At 40.8% G+C, this 17,648-nt stretch overlaps 1 protein-coding gene across 1 annotated transcript in view; it reads left to right on the plus strand.

Annotated features, from left to right (window-relative positions):
* The window catches only part of SNX19 (sorting nexin 19), a 63,067-nt gene extending 45,425 nt beyond the window's left edge, over window positions 1-17,642 (plus strand). Inside the window, exons 9-11 of the mRNA XM_027835141.1 lie at window positions 13,189-13,373; window positions 14,005-14,092; window positions 16,338-17,642. Of these exons, the coding sequence (XP_027690942.1) occupies window positions 13,189-13,373; window positions 14,005-14,092; window positions 16,338-16,470 (406 nt within the window). The 3' untranslated portion in view covers window positions 16,471-17,642. The remainder of the gene's footprint in view (window positions 1-13,188; window positions 13,374-14,004; window positions 14,093-16,337) is intronic.
* The last annotated feature ends 6 nt before the right edge of the window (window positions 17,643-17,648 follow it).

Below are 17,648 nucleotides of genomic sequence, written 5' to 3' on the forward strand. Positions count from 1 at the left end.
ATTGTAAAGGTTTTACAGGGTGCTGGAAAGGGGATTGTTTCCAGGAAGTTAAAGATGGAGCTTCAACATTTTTTTCCTCCAGTCTTGGATAGGACTCCCAATTCTTCATGCTTAGATGACTACCAGGTTTTGTTTTATTAAATCTCTAAATGATTTAATTTGCTATATTTGTTTATTGGATTCCGGAGTCACTAACTACCCATGAAATAGAAAATGTCACTTCCTGCACCCTACTGTGGTCATACTCAGAATGTCAGGAGTTTTGAGATTGAGGGTGCTGTGGGACCTACAAATGCTAATACAGAGGCTTCCATCTTCAACTACAAAGGAAGCTGTGAACAGGGGAGGAGTTGATCTATAGCAGTATTTTCCATGGGGTATTTATGGATGGATATTAGGGAGTAGATAGGCTGCTGGTATGGGAGTTTGGTGGATTCAGAGATGGTGATACTTGTTGGCATTGAGTAGGTAGGTTGGAGAATGATGTGAGGAGATCACCTGATAAGAACTCAAGTTTTTGCAGGGGAGATTGAAAGGTGCTGAATGCAATGATTTGGTCTCCAGTCTCCTTCCTGGTGTCGTGAGGAGGGATAGAATGAGGGTGGAGGGTGGGAGGTATTCATAGGTGCTGGGTCAAGTTCATGATTTGGGTGCTTTAGTACTCCAGAAATAAATGATTATGAAGTTGTAAAGCTAGATCTTATCTATCACTGCTATCTAAATTCAGAGAATTGTAGAATATCAGCAATGGAAAGGAACTTCAGTGCTGACCCGTTTATTTTACAAAAAATGGGAAATTGAGGCCCAGAGATGTGAAGCAATTTGCCCAAGACCACATTTCTAGGACTCAAAGTCAGGTCTATTGAATCTTTGATCTTTCCACTAATACCAAATTATGCCAGTTAAGCCCGTTTCCCATCTTCTGTCCCCAGCAAAGAGTGCTCAGGGTCAGTAGGAAATGTAACAAGTTCATCTTTCTTACTGTTTCCATTTTTTTAACTGTCCGTCCTTAAAGCATTGGTTGATCCAGGCCCTCCCACATGTAAACAGGAAAATTATAATTACATTTGCATAAAATGAACCTTGTATGGAATGTAAACTTCTTGAGTACAGGGATTTTCCCTAACCTTCCACTCCCACCTCTCATTCCTCTTTCTCCAACTCCTAGCATAATGTCTTACAAGAGGAGGTACTTCATAATTGCTTGTTAATTGGTTGATTGATTAACTTGATAGACCTACTAGGCAATTTTTAGATTACATTGTTTTTATTGCTTCCCTAAAGGTTGCTGCTTCGTGATTTCTCAATCCCCTCATCTTTGGCTCCCCATCAATGAGCCTTATTCCCAATAAAAACAATGCAACAGAAAGAGAGAGATACACAGAGCCAAAGAAAATGGAAGAGGCGACCCAGAATCCTTTGCCAGGACTGTAGTTGTCCTTGGGCCACAGGTTAGTGAACTTGAAGGGCATAAAAGAGAGTCTTGTTTCCATCCCCCAAATCTCAAGCCTGGTAGGTTCTGAACCTTCCCTCTCTCAGCTACAGCAGCTATCTGAGAAAAGAGGGAGATGAGGTGGAATTTTGCTAATTGCATTAGGCATGGTCCCTAAAGCCCTCTCTCCTTACTCTTAAGTTTTCTGGTTTCGGCTATTTTGATGGAAACTGACCTTCAGCTGACCTTGAAGTGCCATCTTAAGCCCTGGTATTAAATTAGCTCCTTTTTAGCCACCACTTCATTCCTCTATCTTCAGCTATTTCAAATAGGGGCCCCTTACAGCATGGGCTAGGTATGTACCCCCAGTGTAATGGCAAGCCCCAATCACTTCTCAATCCCTGCCTCGTTCCGTGCGGGCAGCCACAGAGCTCTCAAGTATCTGAGTGTTAATCCATTGTTGCTTTTCCTCATTTTATTGGCTATTTGTGGCCCCCTTAATAAGACTGTCATGTGTACTAAATCATTCTGAGATGGTCCTACAGAGCAGGGTTTGTTTTTTTTTCCCTTTTCTTTGGGGGAGGGGTGTAGGGAGAGGGGTTGTTATCCTTGTATCAAATGCCGAGATTAGAATAGTAACTTGTCAGTCATCAGAAAATAAAACCAATTCCATTTGGAATTCTTTTCCAACTTTTTTTTTTAGCACGTTTACCTTGCATCTGTTTTGAGTGATCTAAATAATAATGACTGCTTTTAGCAAATGAAATATAAAATCAGTATTACTGCAAGATGCAGGTATAACTCCCTTGGAGTTTTCCATTTCCTTGTCCATCTTGGGTCCTACCAACAGTGAGTTCTCAGAAGTTAGAGAGAGGAAGGACTTTGGGACAAGCAAATTGTATTATTTTCAATCCAAGAAAAAACATGTCTATATTCCTTCCTGGCTTAGATAAGAGTAATAACAGTAACAATAATAGATATTTCTATAGCACTTTAGGGTTTATAAACTTTTTTACAAACATCATTTTAGATTAAGGTGGAATAATGAGAAAAGTATTGACTCTGTATCCAGAAGACCTAGGATCAAATTCCAAGTCTTATGCTTACTATAAGGCCTTGGGCGGGCCACTCAACCTCCTTTGGACTCCATTTTTAAAATAAAAGGGTTAGTAGGTGATGTCTGAGGTCCCTTCCAGTTATGGCTATTGTCCTAGACGTCAATCAGCAAGCATTTTTTGAGTGTCTATTAAGTACCTGGGAGTATCCTAAGCCCTGGGACTAAAAAGACCTAAATAAAATAGTCCCTGCTTTCAAGGAGCTTGTATTCTATGGGGAAATGAAAGAAGATAACACATACATATGTAGTGAAATAAGCAATGAACACCAAGGAGATAGTTTTTTTTTTTTTCTCTTTTCCGCTTTATATTTCTCCTACCTTATTTTCATTTCAGGGCCACTTATGGCCAGCTAAAGAAGCCGCAAAGCTAGGTCAAAAAAGGAAGAATTTTGAGGCTTTTTTTTTTGTACATCTTAGGTATAGAGAAAATAAGCTTCTTCCACTAGGGACAGCTAGATGGTGCAGTGGATAGAGTGCTGGCCCTGGAGTCAGGAAGACTCATCTTCACGAGTTCAAATCTAGCCCCAGAGACTTACTAATTGTGTGACCCTAAGCAAGTCACTTATTTGCCCCAGTTTGCCCCAGTTTCCTCATCTGTAAAATAAGCTGGAGAAGCAAATGGCAAACTACTTCAACATCTTTGCCAAGAAAACTCCAAATAGGGTCTGACAAAGAGTTGGACACAACTGAACAGCAGCAGGCTCATTAAGGGCAGGGATGGTTTTCATCTTTGCCTTTGTGTCCCTGGTGCCTAGCACAGTGCTTTGTATGTAGTAAGTGCTTAATAAATGTTTGTTGAATGAATGAATAAAATGAGAACTCTAGCATTATCATGGAAACACTATCTGCGCATAATGTAGTGTCAGATGCTGTGCCAAGCAAATTAGACACTCTCTGATTGAGGAAAAATAATGGTAGCTCACATTAATAGGGTGCTTTAAGGTTTAAGTGTTTTTCTTAAAACCACCTCTAAGGTAAGTAGAACAACCATGCCCATTTTACAGATGAAGATATTTCCATGCAATTGGGATATGGGACGCTGCTCAAGATACCCTTTATAACTCAGAATGGCTGCATGTGCTTGGATATCTGTTTGTGAGAGAGACAAAGAGATACAGAAGCAGAAACACAGGAGAGAGACCCAGAGAAAGAGACGGAGACAGAAATAAAGAGACTGAAAGACAGAGACAAAGACAGAGAGAGAGAGCAACCTGTTTTAGAAACTGAATTACCTCTCACACATTCTAGAGAGCTGTTTTTCCTCTTCCAGACTGTTACTTCCCAGGGTAGCTCAAACATCCATCATTGAAGACCACATACCCTACCATAGATCTCTGTAAACAGGAAAGCTTTGCAGCTCCTCATGTTCTCCCATAGGTTTCCTGGGGCTAAGAAGTGAAAACTGACTGATCCCAAATGTCCCAGTGAAATCCTTTTAAAAAAGTGTGTATTCTGGAAGAAAAGAGGGGTGGCAGTGGAGTCAGTAGGAAGGAGGAGGCCGGGGGGTAAATTCTTTAAAAAGTGGTTTTATTTTTCTTTCTCAGGTGCTTCTCATCTTTGATATGGGGTATGAAAAATGGGAGCGTAGAAAATTTTGTCCACACCTGGAGAGCAGACTCAGCTCTGTGGATTCCATCCTTACAGTCTTTGAATATGTTTTATTTTCTCCTAGTTTGCATGCTTCTGGAACTGACTCTTACAGAAACCCTTGGTTGACCCATTCTGTGCTGAGGGGTCTGCATCGGATGACTTTGTCTTTGTCAGCAGCTGGTGTTTTGACTGGGAGAGCCCAGCCCCTCTCTAGCCCTCCAATTGCTGGTTTCTCAACATTTTTGTTTTATCCATCTGATGCAGTAGATAGAACATAGAGTGCTGGACCTGAAGTCAGGAAGATCTGAGTTCAAATTTAGCTTCACATGCTTATTAGCTGTGTGACTCTGGGCAAATCACTTAATGTCTCTCAGCCTCAGTTTCCTCATCTGTAAAATGGGAATAGTAATAACACTTACTTCTCGGGGTTGTGAGAATCAAATGAAATAATATTTGTAAAGTGCTTTGCAAAACGTAAAGCACTATATCAATGCTAGCTATTGTTGTTATTGTTGTTACTTTTAAATATATTTTACTTCTATGGAATATTCCAATTTTATGTTCAAGGCAGTATAATGTAGTAAAAAAATAATGACTTTGAAGGAAAGACTAGTTAGAATTCCACTTTTAACACTTACTAGCTTATGACTTGTTGAATATAAGCTCCTTGAAGAGCTGTTTTATGGGGTTTTCTTTGGGGGGAGTATCCCCAGGAAAAGTAGGATGGCTTAGTGGAAAGAGAACTAGTTTCAGAGATGGGAAAACCTCAGTTTAAGTCCTGCCTCTGACAGACTGGCTATGTGACCCTGGATAAGTCATTTGCCTCTTAATACCTCCAGTCAACTTTCTAACACTCTTAAATAGAGCAGGTATTGTTCTGTATTGGTAGAGGAAGTTTCCTTACTAGGAGTTCCCTATTCCAATGAAATCACATTTCAAGTTTTTAAAAATTCACAGAAGCAAACATAGTGATCCTGCACCTAGTAGGTGTACAGATATCTGTTGAATCTAATTGAACTTGTTTCTCTTCTCTGACCCTCAGTTTCTTTCTCTATAAAATCAAATTATTCATCAATAAGCATTTATTAAGCACCTATTTTTGCCAGTCACTAAGGGGGAAAATGAGGCTGTCATACCTATAGCATCTTCCAAACAGGGTTGTTATGAGGGTCAATTTTTAATACTAAAATACTAAGCAAATATTGGCTATTATAATAATTAATTTTAGAGAGAGCATCCCTTAGAAACTCATATAAACCCTTAGTAAACTCCTTGAAGTCAAGGGCTGTTTCAATTTTGTCTTTATATATCAAGTGTTTCATAGGCCTGGTGCTTAGTAGGTACTTAATTGATCAATTAATTGATATAAGGTTAACTAGTAGTATTTCACCCTTCACATATAAAGACCTGAGGCCTAAAGAAAGCAGGTGAGTTGCCTAAAATCAGACACATGGTACACAAGTAACAAAGCTAATTCTTGGACTTCATGAACTCTTTCTACTACCTTGTTCTGCCTTTTTGTTGGATTGAGAAGATGGGTTAATGTTCAATTAAGGTACTTGTAAATGCACAGAAATGTGTATAGAACATGAACTAAGTATCATGTTGAAGAGAAAACCATTCATTGTTCATTCCAGGTTTGAGTTAGAATATGTGCTTACTTTGGGCATAATCTGGGAAGTCTTCCTAGAGGAGGCAGGCTCTGCGTTACCTTTGAAGAGGACAAGTTATTAATATGATTAGTCCCATCAATTAGCAATAGAGGGACACAGAGAAAAATTGCCCTGCCCTGTGAATGTATGTGAAAAAGAGAATCAATATCTTTTGCTCTAAGTTTGTTCCATTTCTATTGAAGACCCATACTTTGATCTGATAAACCTCACTGTCCTCCCCTACTTACCAAAATCAGTTCCCAATAACTCCTTTGTTCTCACAATAAATACTGATTTAGAGTCAAGATTCTTAATTTTTTTTAATACCAATGCCAATGGACCTCATTGGCAGTCTGGTGAAGCCTATATACGTGAAAAAGAGAATCAATATCATTTGTTGTAAGTTTGTTCTATTTCTATTGAAGACCCATACTTTGATCTAATAAACCTCATCGTCCTCCCATACTTACTAAAATTAGTTCCCAATAACTCCTTTGTTCTTACAATAAATACTGATTTACAGTCAAGGTTTTTATTTTTTTTTAATACCATGGACCCCCTTGGCAGTCTGGTGAAACCTACAGACCCTTTCTTAGAGCAATTTTGTAAATGGATGAAATAAAACACATAGGATTAAAAAGGAAATCAATTATATTGAAATACAATGGTCAAGTTTAAAAAAAAACACATTTATGGTTAAGAACCCCTGTTTTAGAAGGGAGAAGTAAAGAGGTCCTATGGCCCTAGGGTCTTTTTGCATATGGGCCCTTTAGATCTCTGGAGTGATTTGCAGGTCATTTAACCTGTCTCCCTTCAGCCACCCTTCTTCGTAAACAGGGACAGCAATATCTGCTATCAGATCCCTTTGGTAAGACATCTTAGACTCACTGAATGAAAAACCCTATAAAAAGACTGAGCAGCCCTAAGAATAACAAATGGGATAGTGGCAGCTATTTTGGGGAATGGATGGCTTTGTGCCTTTGATGCCACTCTTGATCTCCATTGATGTTTGCCATTCTTGCCCTGCCATCACCTTTCAGGCTTCCTATTCTGAGTACTATTCTTGGGCTGTGGGCTTGAGAGAACGGAGCCCTCACGACTGGAATGCCTTGCTTGAGAGGAATGTAGACTGTCTGGCATGGTGGAGGTTAAATAAAGTTTGCCTTGGCAACTCCTATCTGCTATTGGATGGGTGACAAGTCACTTGGGTAGAAGGGTGATGGCATAAATTACCAGGGGGTATGGACCTATAAGTCACCACCTAGGAGGCTCTTCTAGCATGGCACATAGTAGGCCCTATATGAATTCTTCTTCACAATTCTTTCCGCCTCCTAGGCATGGGTAGAAGGAACAGGATAGCTGCGCCATGATCTACACCTGAGCCAGATTCTGCCTCAGTCTATACTGGGAAGATTGGACTGATAGGAAGCTAAAGTAGGCTAGACAGAGGAAGATGCATTCCTTTCTAATTCTCAAATCCTATTATTTTCCGTTAGCTAGAAACTATGCATCATTCTATTATAAATCTAAGCTTCGGGATCTTCGTTGTTGTTGTCGAGTCGTTTTCAGTTATGTCTGACTCTTTGTGACTCCATCTAGGGTTTTCTTGGCAAAGATACTGAAGTGGTTTGCCATTTCCTTCTCTAGCTCATTTTACAGATGAGGAAACTGAGGCAAACAGGGTTAAGTGACTTGCCCAGGGTCACACAGCTGGTAAGTGTCTGAGACTGAATTTGAACTCAAGAAGATGAGTCTGCCTGACTCCAGGCCTGGCACTCTATCTACTGTGCCACCTACCTGTTCCAAATAAAGTTTAGAGAACATTAGCCTATGAGGATGGAATTTCCTGGCAAACTCATACAGTCTATGAGGTTTTCTTGTCAAAGATACTAGAGTGGTTCGCCCTTTCCTTCTCTAGTGGATTAGGGCAAGTAGGAGTTAAATGAGTTGCTCAGGGTCACACAGCTAGAAAGTGTCTGAGGCTGTATTTGAACTCCAATCCTAGGGCTCTATCCACTGGGCCACCTTTGAGACCTTTAGGCACGGCAGTTGTGTGAGCTATATGAGAATATAGGATTGGAATATTTCCCAATGTACTTGAGTTTGGCTAACAAAAGAGAGAGGGAGATGATCTCCTCTATGATTGCTACGTACTATTAGGCTCTTAAACCCAGGTAGACTCTTATAGGATCATAGATTTTGAGATGGAAGAAACTTTAGAGGCCATTGAAATCAATACGCTCATTTTACAAACGAGGAAACTGAGGCTGAGAGGTTAAGTAACTTGCTCAGAGTCACACAGCTAGTAAGTGTCTGTGGCAAGATTTGAATCCAGGTCTTTCTGATTCCAAGTTCAGCACTCTCCCATTATCACCTCTCCTATCTGTGAAGAAGAAGATATTTAGTTTGTTTTTATTGGTGAAAGCAAAAGAAAATTGAAAAGCAATTACAATTACATCAGCATGCATGATAGTAATGAATTTATATGTTCATGGGTTTTCTGAGACTTCTTTCTCTAAATTATCTGGCCAGGGCCAAGAGAATGAATGACCTTGGGTTATTTTTTCAAGTGAAGTTCAAAGGCCCTCTAATGAAGATGCTTATGGCTCTTCTGTAGGAGTCTATAGGAAATATATAGAAAATACACAAAGATCCTAACATAGGGGAAAAAAAAGTCCTAGTTATTAATAGCTAAGTTGGAATGCATATATTTTCTAGAAAGCAATGTGCCTTCATTATATTTCCCAAAGGATGGCACTTGTAGTTACAAAATAGTGAGAAGCAAACATATCTTTATTCACAACATAAGACAGGTCATAGAAACTGGTCTCCTTGGTTCAAGCCTCTCACCACTCCAACCTGTTCTCCATTTTTTTTGTTGTTTGTCCTTCGTCCTGTTCTCAAAGACAATCAATGACATCAAGAGGGTGATGTCTTGACTTGCATGTAAGTTGGATTTAAGTGAGGTAGAGCTGTACAAAGTTGTGACTTTTCTAAAGGATAATCTGATCATCATATACACACAAATATACACAAATATGCAACACACACACACACACACACTCCCTATTTAAAGAGTTCCAGTGGCTTCTGATTTCCTTCAGGCTCAAATTAAAATTTCTCTATTTGGTATTTAAAGCTCTTTATAACCTGGTCCCTTCCTTCCTTTCCTTATTCCCCCTCCACAAACCCTCTAATCCATCTACAGTGACCTACTCGCAGTTCCTCAAACATGACACACCACCTCGCATCTTTATGCCTTTGCAGGGCTGTCCACCATTTTTAGAATCCTCTGCCCCCTCAATTCACCTCCTAGTTTCCCTGGCTTCATCCAAGACTCATCTTAAATCCATTGACTGCTGTGGTCCTTTCCAGGTCCTCCAGCTACCTTCTCCTTTCAGGTTCTCCTTTCATCTACTTTTTATTACATGTTGTTAGAATGTGAGTTCTTTGAGGTCAGGGACTGTTTTGTTAGTCAATCAACAGGCATTTATTAAGCACTTACTATGTGCCAAGCACTAGGGATACAAGGAAATGCAAAAACAGTCCCTGGTTTCATGGAGCTTGGATTCTAATAGGCGAGACAAAATCTAAATTACTGAGGTAGGTCAGTGCAGTTAAACCAGAAAGTTTGTGGAGGGGAGTAAAGCATAAGGAGACTGGAAAGATAGGGAGGGGCCAGAGAATGGATAGCTTAAAATGTCCAAAAGAGGAATCTACATTTGATCCTAAAGAAAATAGGAAGTATTAATGTTTATTGAGCAGGGATGGGACTGGGGGGAGGGCATTTGAGGGAGAGAGGGAATAACATGTAGAAGGCAACCAGGAGTCAATGGCCTTGATTCCATGTCATATGAAGATAGATTGAAAGATTTGGGGGTACTTGGTCAGGACCAAGAAAACTCAAAGGGGAGATAATGGTTATCTTCAAGTATTTCAATGACTGTTAAGTGGAAATGGGTTTACAGTTGTCCTGTTTGGTTCGATTTTCCAAGAACAGTGGGTAGATGTTGCAAAGAGGTAAATTTAGGCTAGCTATCAGGAAAAACTTCCTAACTAATTAGAGCTATCCCAAAGTAGAAAGGACTGTCTCAGTAGGTAGTAAATTCCCCTTTCTTGAAGGTCTTTAAGCTGGCTGACCATTAGTTGCCTATGTTATGTGTTGGTTTAGATGTCCAATGAGGTCCCTTCCAGCCCTAAAATTCTGTGACTGTGTAATATGGATGAAATATCAGTTACCAGGAAACCTAAATCACTCATATGATACTGCCTTAAAAGGAGAAACTCACAGTGTTCATCACTACACTGCCTCCTACAAGGTGGTCTGATAGGAAATAAATATTGTATGTCTTCACAGAGAAAATATTTCTAATAAAGCCCCTCTGATTTATATGTGAAAGAATGAAAAAGCCTTTATTAAGTACTTGATTAGAAATTAGACTTTTGCTTGGTGCAGAAGTAGAACCAGTGGGTGAAAGTTATATAATGGTAGATATCTTCTCATTATACCATGGAACTTTTTTTTTTTTAAACACTGGATCTCCCTATTTTGTCCAAGCTGGAAATGTAGTGACCATTCACAGGCCTGGTCCCAATACTAATTAGCACAGAAGCTGTTACCTGCTCCATTTTTTAGATCTGGACCACCTTAAGTAGCTTGGTGGCCCTCCACTCCCAAGGGCTCCCATACTGATGCCGCACTCAGAGCAGATAGATAATCAATTTCAGCCCTACTTCAGCTTAGAATTCCCATACTCCAGGGATCCACCAGCCTCCACCTTCCCAATAGCAGGGATTACAGAAGTGTGCCATCAGAGGGTTCCTGATAATTCAAGTTGTCCAAAAGTCACTGGAGGTTTTTGATTGGAAGATTCAATCCACCAAGCATTTCTTAAGTGCCTCCTGTATGGTGCTGGGGACTAGAAGAATGAATGATTACTTGAGTAAGTTACAGGAAAGAGTCATGTTTCAGGGAGTAGTTAGGCTTGAGGACCTCTGAGATCCTTTCTAACTCTTCAGAGTCTGATTTTGTTGTGGTAGCAGATGGGGACAAAAGATAGAGAAGGAGTTGAGAGGGGCAGTGAAGAAAGAATCAGCAATACTTGATGACTGATTGAACTGAAGGAAGAAGGGTACAAAGAAGAAGGATTTAGGCAAATATTACAAATAACTTCCTGACTCTAAGTTTGTAAATTCATGAAACAGTACCAGGAGAGGATATGTATCTCTTTTTCTGGAGATTGTTCAGATAAGACAAAGGCAGGAGCATAACATTAACTGTCCTCTTAAGGTCCTGAGTCTAAAATTTGGTAACCTCATTTTATTTATTTATATATTGGAGGCAATTTGGGATTAAGTGACTTGCCCAGGATCACACAGCTAGTAAATGTCTGAGGCTGGATTTGAACTCAAATCCATCTGACTCCAAGGGGAGCAGGGGAGGAAAGAGTGGTGGTACTCTATCCATTTGCCACCTATCTGCCCCTGTAACTTCATTTTAAAGAACTGGGTTGTTTCTAAATCAGGAAAGAAAGCTGACCTCAGGAAATGAAGAATGACTGTACCCTAGCTTTCATCTTAATCTCCTTAGTCTCCTTGCTTAGGTATAGTTTTTTTGATCCTCGGCTATCACTCAGCCCATCTATCTATGCAATAGTCTTTGCCCTATCAATTAAATCGGTATTTATTTATTTAGTATCAATAATGTGTATAATGTTGTGCTGGGTGGAGGCAGCATATCCAATGAAATATAAGACATAATCCCTAGCCTGATGTGCCTCACCCTATGCCCAGGGACATCTCTATTAAGAGTAACCTCACTTCCACTCCCACCATGGCTCCTCCTTGAAATAGCTAGATTGATTTATATGCTGCCCCGTCTTGACTGCACAGCCGTCTTCCCTACCCACCATGATAGCAAGAATAAGAGCCTTCAGCTCAGAAAGGGCCACAAACCAGACATTTTTCATCCCATGCTTTCGTCACATGGTTTCCTCATCTCCTACAACACAGCCTTCATTACCATTCAGGAAGGCTTCTCTGAGGATATTTTAACAAGCATTCTTAAGAAGGCTTTTGAGGAAACTTAGGGTCATTTGGTGACCTTTTGAGTCAAGGAACCAGAGATGTTTGCTTGGCTGCCCTTTTGTAGCAAGCTTAAGGGTTAGAGAGCAAATTGTTCTTTCTGCTGAGTTCAAGTTTGAGGCTCCATTTCCACTTGGTCTCTGCATAACCATTTGTATGCTAAGCGCTGGAATCACTCTAAGCCGAGGTTTCTGACCTTTTTCAGTCCCTGTAACCCTTGGCTTTCAGTAAACCTTCCTATGCCCCTTACTCAATATGAAAGGAAACAGAATTCTAGAGTTTGCCATGTTTATGCACATGAGACATAACGTAGACTAATTTTTCATGATGACAATTCTATTTGGTACATAACATTTTAGTATCTTAAAATAATTCAATGTTTATCAGAATACAGCCAAATTAATTAGAGAAACCTTGGTTCTATTTCTTGTTCACAAATAGTTTTATTCTTGACATAGTTTTTGAAAGAGATACCCATATGTCATGTTCAGTCTCTAATTTGTTTCTGGGTGGCACAGAGGATAGAGTCAAGAGTAAGGACAACCTGAGTTCAAATCTGGCCTAAAGTCACTTAACCTCTGTTTGCCTCAGTTTCCTCTTATGTAAAATGGGGGTAATAATAGCACCGACCTCCCAGAGTTGTTGTGAGGATCAAATGAGATAATAATTGGAAAGTGCTTGGTGTGGGCCTGCCGCTCAGTGGACATGTAATAAATGTTAGCTATTTTATTATTGTTGTTGTTGTTGTTTTGGTTTTGACTGTGAGCAAGGCTGGGAATCCTGATTTCACAAAGATAAGTTCTAATAAATGGAATTTTACTATAGGATAGTTACCATGATTTACCAAATATTTCCCATACCCCCTTAACAAGCTTCTTGTAACCCTTCAGGATCTAAGTGCCCCAGGTTGGGAACTTTTTATCTAGGCTGAGGACTGTCTGTAAATACATGGTCCCTGTGCTGAAGGAGCTTACTACCTAGTTGAAGAGATTAGCTTACCCATGTGAAACAAGTAGGCATAAAAAGACATAGAACCAGGCTCCAAAATGTGTGATGCAGACGCTAACCACTGTTGAGTTCTAAGGGAGAGATCATTGTGGGCTGAACTAGCTGGGAAAAGCAGCACTGGTTAACTTTTCCATTCACAAAACAAAAAGGAAAACAAAACAAAACAACAATTTGCATAATCGAGGCAGTCATGTGAAATGTCTACGTATTCAAATGCACATTTTTACAGGGAAATACTTTTGGCTCATCTGAGTCATCCTTCTCAGCTCTTCTCTCCCTCCCTTTCGTCCCTCTCCACCTGGCAGGTGGCTAGAGGTACAGGTAGCTAATCTGACATGCCCCCAGCGCTGGGTCCAGTATCTCCGGCTCCTGCAGGAGTCCATCTGGCCAGGGGGCAGCCTGCCAGTGCTGCCGAAGCCTCTGAGAACACAGAAACAGAAGGAAGCTACAGAGGAGCAAGCTCTGCAAAGCCTGATGGGAGTCCTGCCAGGTGAGCCAGCCACCACACCATCAGCTAGCCAGACAGGCGATACCGACCCCTCTCCCACAGCCTGCACCCCTTCTGAAAGCTAGAGAAGGTGCTCTGCCCCCAGACTCAAATAAAACAACACGGAGTAAGGAAGAACCCTAGTCAAAAGACCTATGTTGAAATTCCAGCTCTGTGAGTTACTACCCGTGTGACTTTGGACAACTTAGTACCCCTCTCTGGGTCTCAATTTCCCCATCTATAAATTGGGGCATGGTGGAGAGAGAAGAATTGGACGAGATGATGTTACAGTTTCATCTAGCTCCAAATCTGTGACCTGGCTTAGATATCCAGCTCTCTGCATGTTACCTTGAACAAGTAATTTTTAAATTCTCTGAGCCTCAGTTTCCTGATGTGTAAAATGAGGGGGCCAGATTAGGTGAATTCTAAGGTTCTTTATATAACTAAATCCTATGACATACTGACCTACTGATCCTCCATTCCCTTTAACCAGTAGGGAATCAGAGCCAGATTCCCATGTCTTTTTCACCAAGGCTATGTCCGAAGTGCAGAGCAAAAGCTGCATGTATTTAGGATACAGGGCTGAGCACCACTGGGAAAGTTCACAAATATTTCTCTGTTGTTTCCTTATCAGACTTGGTAGTGGAAATCCTTGGAGCAAACAAGTGCCGCCTGAGCTGGGGTTTGGTCCTGGAGTCTCTGCAGCAGCCCCTCATCAACAGGTAGAGATGAAAAGTGTATCCTGAATGTCTACTCAGCCAATGGCAGCAACTGCCCAAGACCTGGGAGGTCAAGGGGTCTGGGTCAGAGAGTTTGGGTGATACTAAGAGTAAGATCAGACAGTCTGCAAGAAGCCAACTGGGCAAAACTCCAAGATATTCACCTCAAGGCAGAGTGTTGCTGTCCATGTCCTACCACCATCAATCTGCACCTAGGCCAGTCTCAGGCACATTATCCTACAGACCACTGGGTAAACTGGCACTTGCTGCCTGGAGGAGTCCAACCTTGCCCTGGAGTACTAGGACTAGCACTAGCACTCTTCTGCTTTTTGTGGGGGGGAGAACAGTGGAATCAGGGAGAATACTGATATGGAAAGAGATGCTAATCAGTTCATATTAATATGTTTCTATATGAGTAGTGTGACAAGGACCCTCTGGAGAGAAACTCTTATTGGGAAAGAATAGCAGGAAAATGTCTGGACTGAAAGTCAAAACCTTTGACTTCTAGTACTATATTTACATTTTACATCTAGGGAAATTTGGTAAGCTTAGGGCAAGTTTCTTAACCTGAAATCAACAGATTCCTTAGGAATGAATGGATAGATTTCAGGGGGTCTGTGAACTTGAGTGGAAAAAAAAATAACATCTTTATTTTCACTAAACTCTAATTGAAGTTTAGCATTTTTTTCAATTATTTAAAAAAATTTTTTTGAGAAAAGCTTTTGTAGGTTTCACCAGACTGCCAAAAGGTTAAGACCTACTAATGCAGTGGAAAGAGTATTATATTTGCAATCAGAAAGACCTGGGTAAAATCCTACTTCAGACACTCACTAGCAGAGTAACTTGGGCAAAAATCACTTAACAACTCAGGGCCTTGGTTTCCTCATTATAAAATGAAGGGACTGGAATCCATGACCGCTGAGATCCCTTTGAAATCTAACTCTGTGGTCCTATAAATAATTTTCTTCTCTGGGCCTCAGTTTCTTCATCTATAAAATGATTGTTGTTCATCCTTCATTCTTGAAAAGGGCCATGACATCACGGAAGTGATGCTATGACATGCAAGTGAATTAGATTTAAGTGAGGGAGGGCTGTGTAAAGTCACCAGCCTCACTTTCTGCTTGGGAGCTATCTGGGTCCAGTGGCCAGATACACATCAGAATGACTGGAGATAACCCCAGATGCAGTAGAAGACCTTAGCCTTTTAAAGCTAAGTAGAACACAATGGCTGCCCCATTATAGAGAATAGAGGAGAAGGTTAGAGGATAGAGGAGAAGGTTAGAGGACAGAGGAGAAGGTTAGAGGATAGAGGAGAAGGTTAGAGGACAGAGGAGAAGGTTAGAGGATAGAGGAGAAGGTTAGCTCAAGCTTCAGGGACTGAGGTCTTGAAATGAGGTTAAAAAAAAAAGGGAGAAATCTGAATCTCCTCAAATTGGTTATTAATAATCATTTCTCTCACTGAAAAGGAAATTCTTCCCCCACAATGGTCATCCGATCTCACCTTGAAGGCTTTGAGTGATGGGAAATTGTAGCCCATGAATCAAGCCATTACATTTTGGCACAGTTTTAATTATTGAAACTTTTTCCCCTTTACATTGAATTGAATTGCCCTTAAGGGCAATCAAAATAAGTCTGATCTCTCTTTCATATATGTGCCTTTTAAGTCTTCATAATAACTCCAATTTTTATGGCACTATAAGGTTGGTAGAGCTATTCACTCCCAAGAACCCCATTAAATGAGTAGCACAATTATTATAACCCCCATTTTACAGATGAGGAAACTGAGGTTCCAAGATATTAATTACTTGCTGATGATCATATAGCTAGTAAGTATCCAAAGCAGTATTCAAACCTATGTCTCCTAACTCATAAGCCCAACATTAGGTGACGTTAAACAGTAATGGCTCTTTCTAAGTTTCTTCTTCAGGTAAAATATCAATAGTCCCTTCAACCAGTCAGTTTTCATATAGTATGGCTTTAAATCTCCTCACAATCCTCTGGACTCATTCTTGTTTGTCAATATCCTTCCAAAATTTTGGCACCCAGAACCAAACACAATACTGCATTTGTATATACTGAGCAGAACAGTACAGAACAACACCGTCAACTCTCATTCTGAACATTTGCCTTTATTAAGGCAACGTAAGATCACAAGTTTTGTAGCTGTTGTTGTTGGCCACCATATTGCACCATTGACTCACTTACCTTGTAGTCTACTAAAACCCCACTCTTTGTTGGTTCATTTCAGGCACTTAATTTATTGCCTCTGGGATATCATCCTGGAGTTCCTGGATCTCAGTGCCTCTGCTGAGGAGTCTGCCACGACCACGCCTGCTCCAGACACACCAAGTAACCCCAGGAAGACAGGGGTCTCCCCCTGACTACTGAGCACTCCTCATAAATGTTCTGGATAGGGCTAGAGAAAGAGAATGAATTTCCGAGTTGTAACGTTCAAGATATCTCAGCTCCCTGGGAGGCAGGACCAGAAGACTATGCTCTCAGCAGTTATATGGTGAAAGCAAGAGTGACTGAGAAAGTCTTGTGGCATAGCTGCTGTCCCCAGCAACCAATTCTATTGTTGGCAAATGATCACCCAAGTTTGCAATTAGGGATGAATATGTTACCTGCATGCCCATCCATTTCCATGGTTCCTTAATCTCAGTTGGCTTGCTAGTAGTGGGTGGAGCCTGATTTCTTTAGAAAAAACACTGGGAATTGAAGAAGGGGTGGAGTACATCCTATCCTATTCCTTTCTTTGCCAATCTCTACCGTGCAATGTTGACACCTGACTATCACTTGGCCCCATGCAACTCCTTTGCCACATAGGTTCTGGTCAAAACAGAGGAAAACTACTGCCAGGTCCTCTTAGGGAAAAGACTGCCTCTCTCTGGGACCTTCCTCCCTCCTGAAAGGAAATGAAACTCAGGGCAATGACATCAAGTAGCAGGGAAAGTGTATTCAGTTGTCCTACTTGGTTTCTTCTATCAGGAGAGGAGAGAGAGAAAGTGCTTGATTCACTGCTATTGGCTCCTTGTCTGTGTCCTCATGCATAAGCTTTCTAAGAGAAGACACTAGATTTCCTCTTAGTCAGCATCCTTCTACCTGTCCTGAACTTCTGGTGAATCCCCTGAGGGCTCCTCCCCTCTCCTCCCACATCTTTCCTGGTAAGACCTACCCTTCAGGGTTTTTTGGTTCATTTCTGCCTCCTCAGAATTTGGGAGGACGCTCAAGTTCCATTTCCCTGAACCAGAAGCATGGGAGGAAGGGAATCTGCAGCTTCAACTTCCTGGGCCAGCATCTAGGGAAGAGAAAGAAAAATCTTGCACAAAGTCAAGGATATATTGGTCCTCCTTATTCTGAGACATTTAAGGAAATGGAACCAAGAGTCTATGGGGCTCTTTCTTCATCCTCTTCTAAAAGTTACAGTTCACAGCAAAAGGCTTTAGGACCTATTTTATTACACCACAAAAGCTTTTTCACTTCTTGTTCACAGATGAGAAAACAGATCTGACCTATCAGGTTAAATCTATTTCCTTGGATTAAATAAAAGGCGCTATGA

The sequence above is a fragment of the Vombatus ursinus genome, unplaced genomic scaffold (genome assembly GCF_900497805.2).
Source record: "Vombatus ursinus unplaced genomic scaffold, bare-nosed wombat genome assembly UNPS02014813.1, whole genome shotgun sequence".
In the NCBI taxonomy this organism is placed as follows: domain Eukaryota; kingdom Metazoa; phylum Chordata; class Mammalia; order Diprotodontia; family Vombatidae; genus Vombatus; species Vombatus ursinus.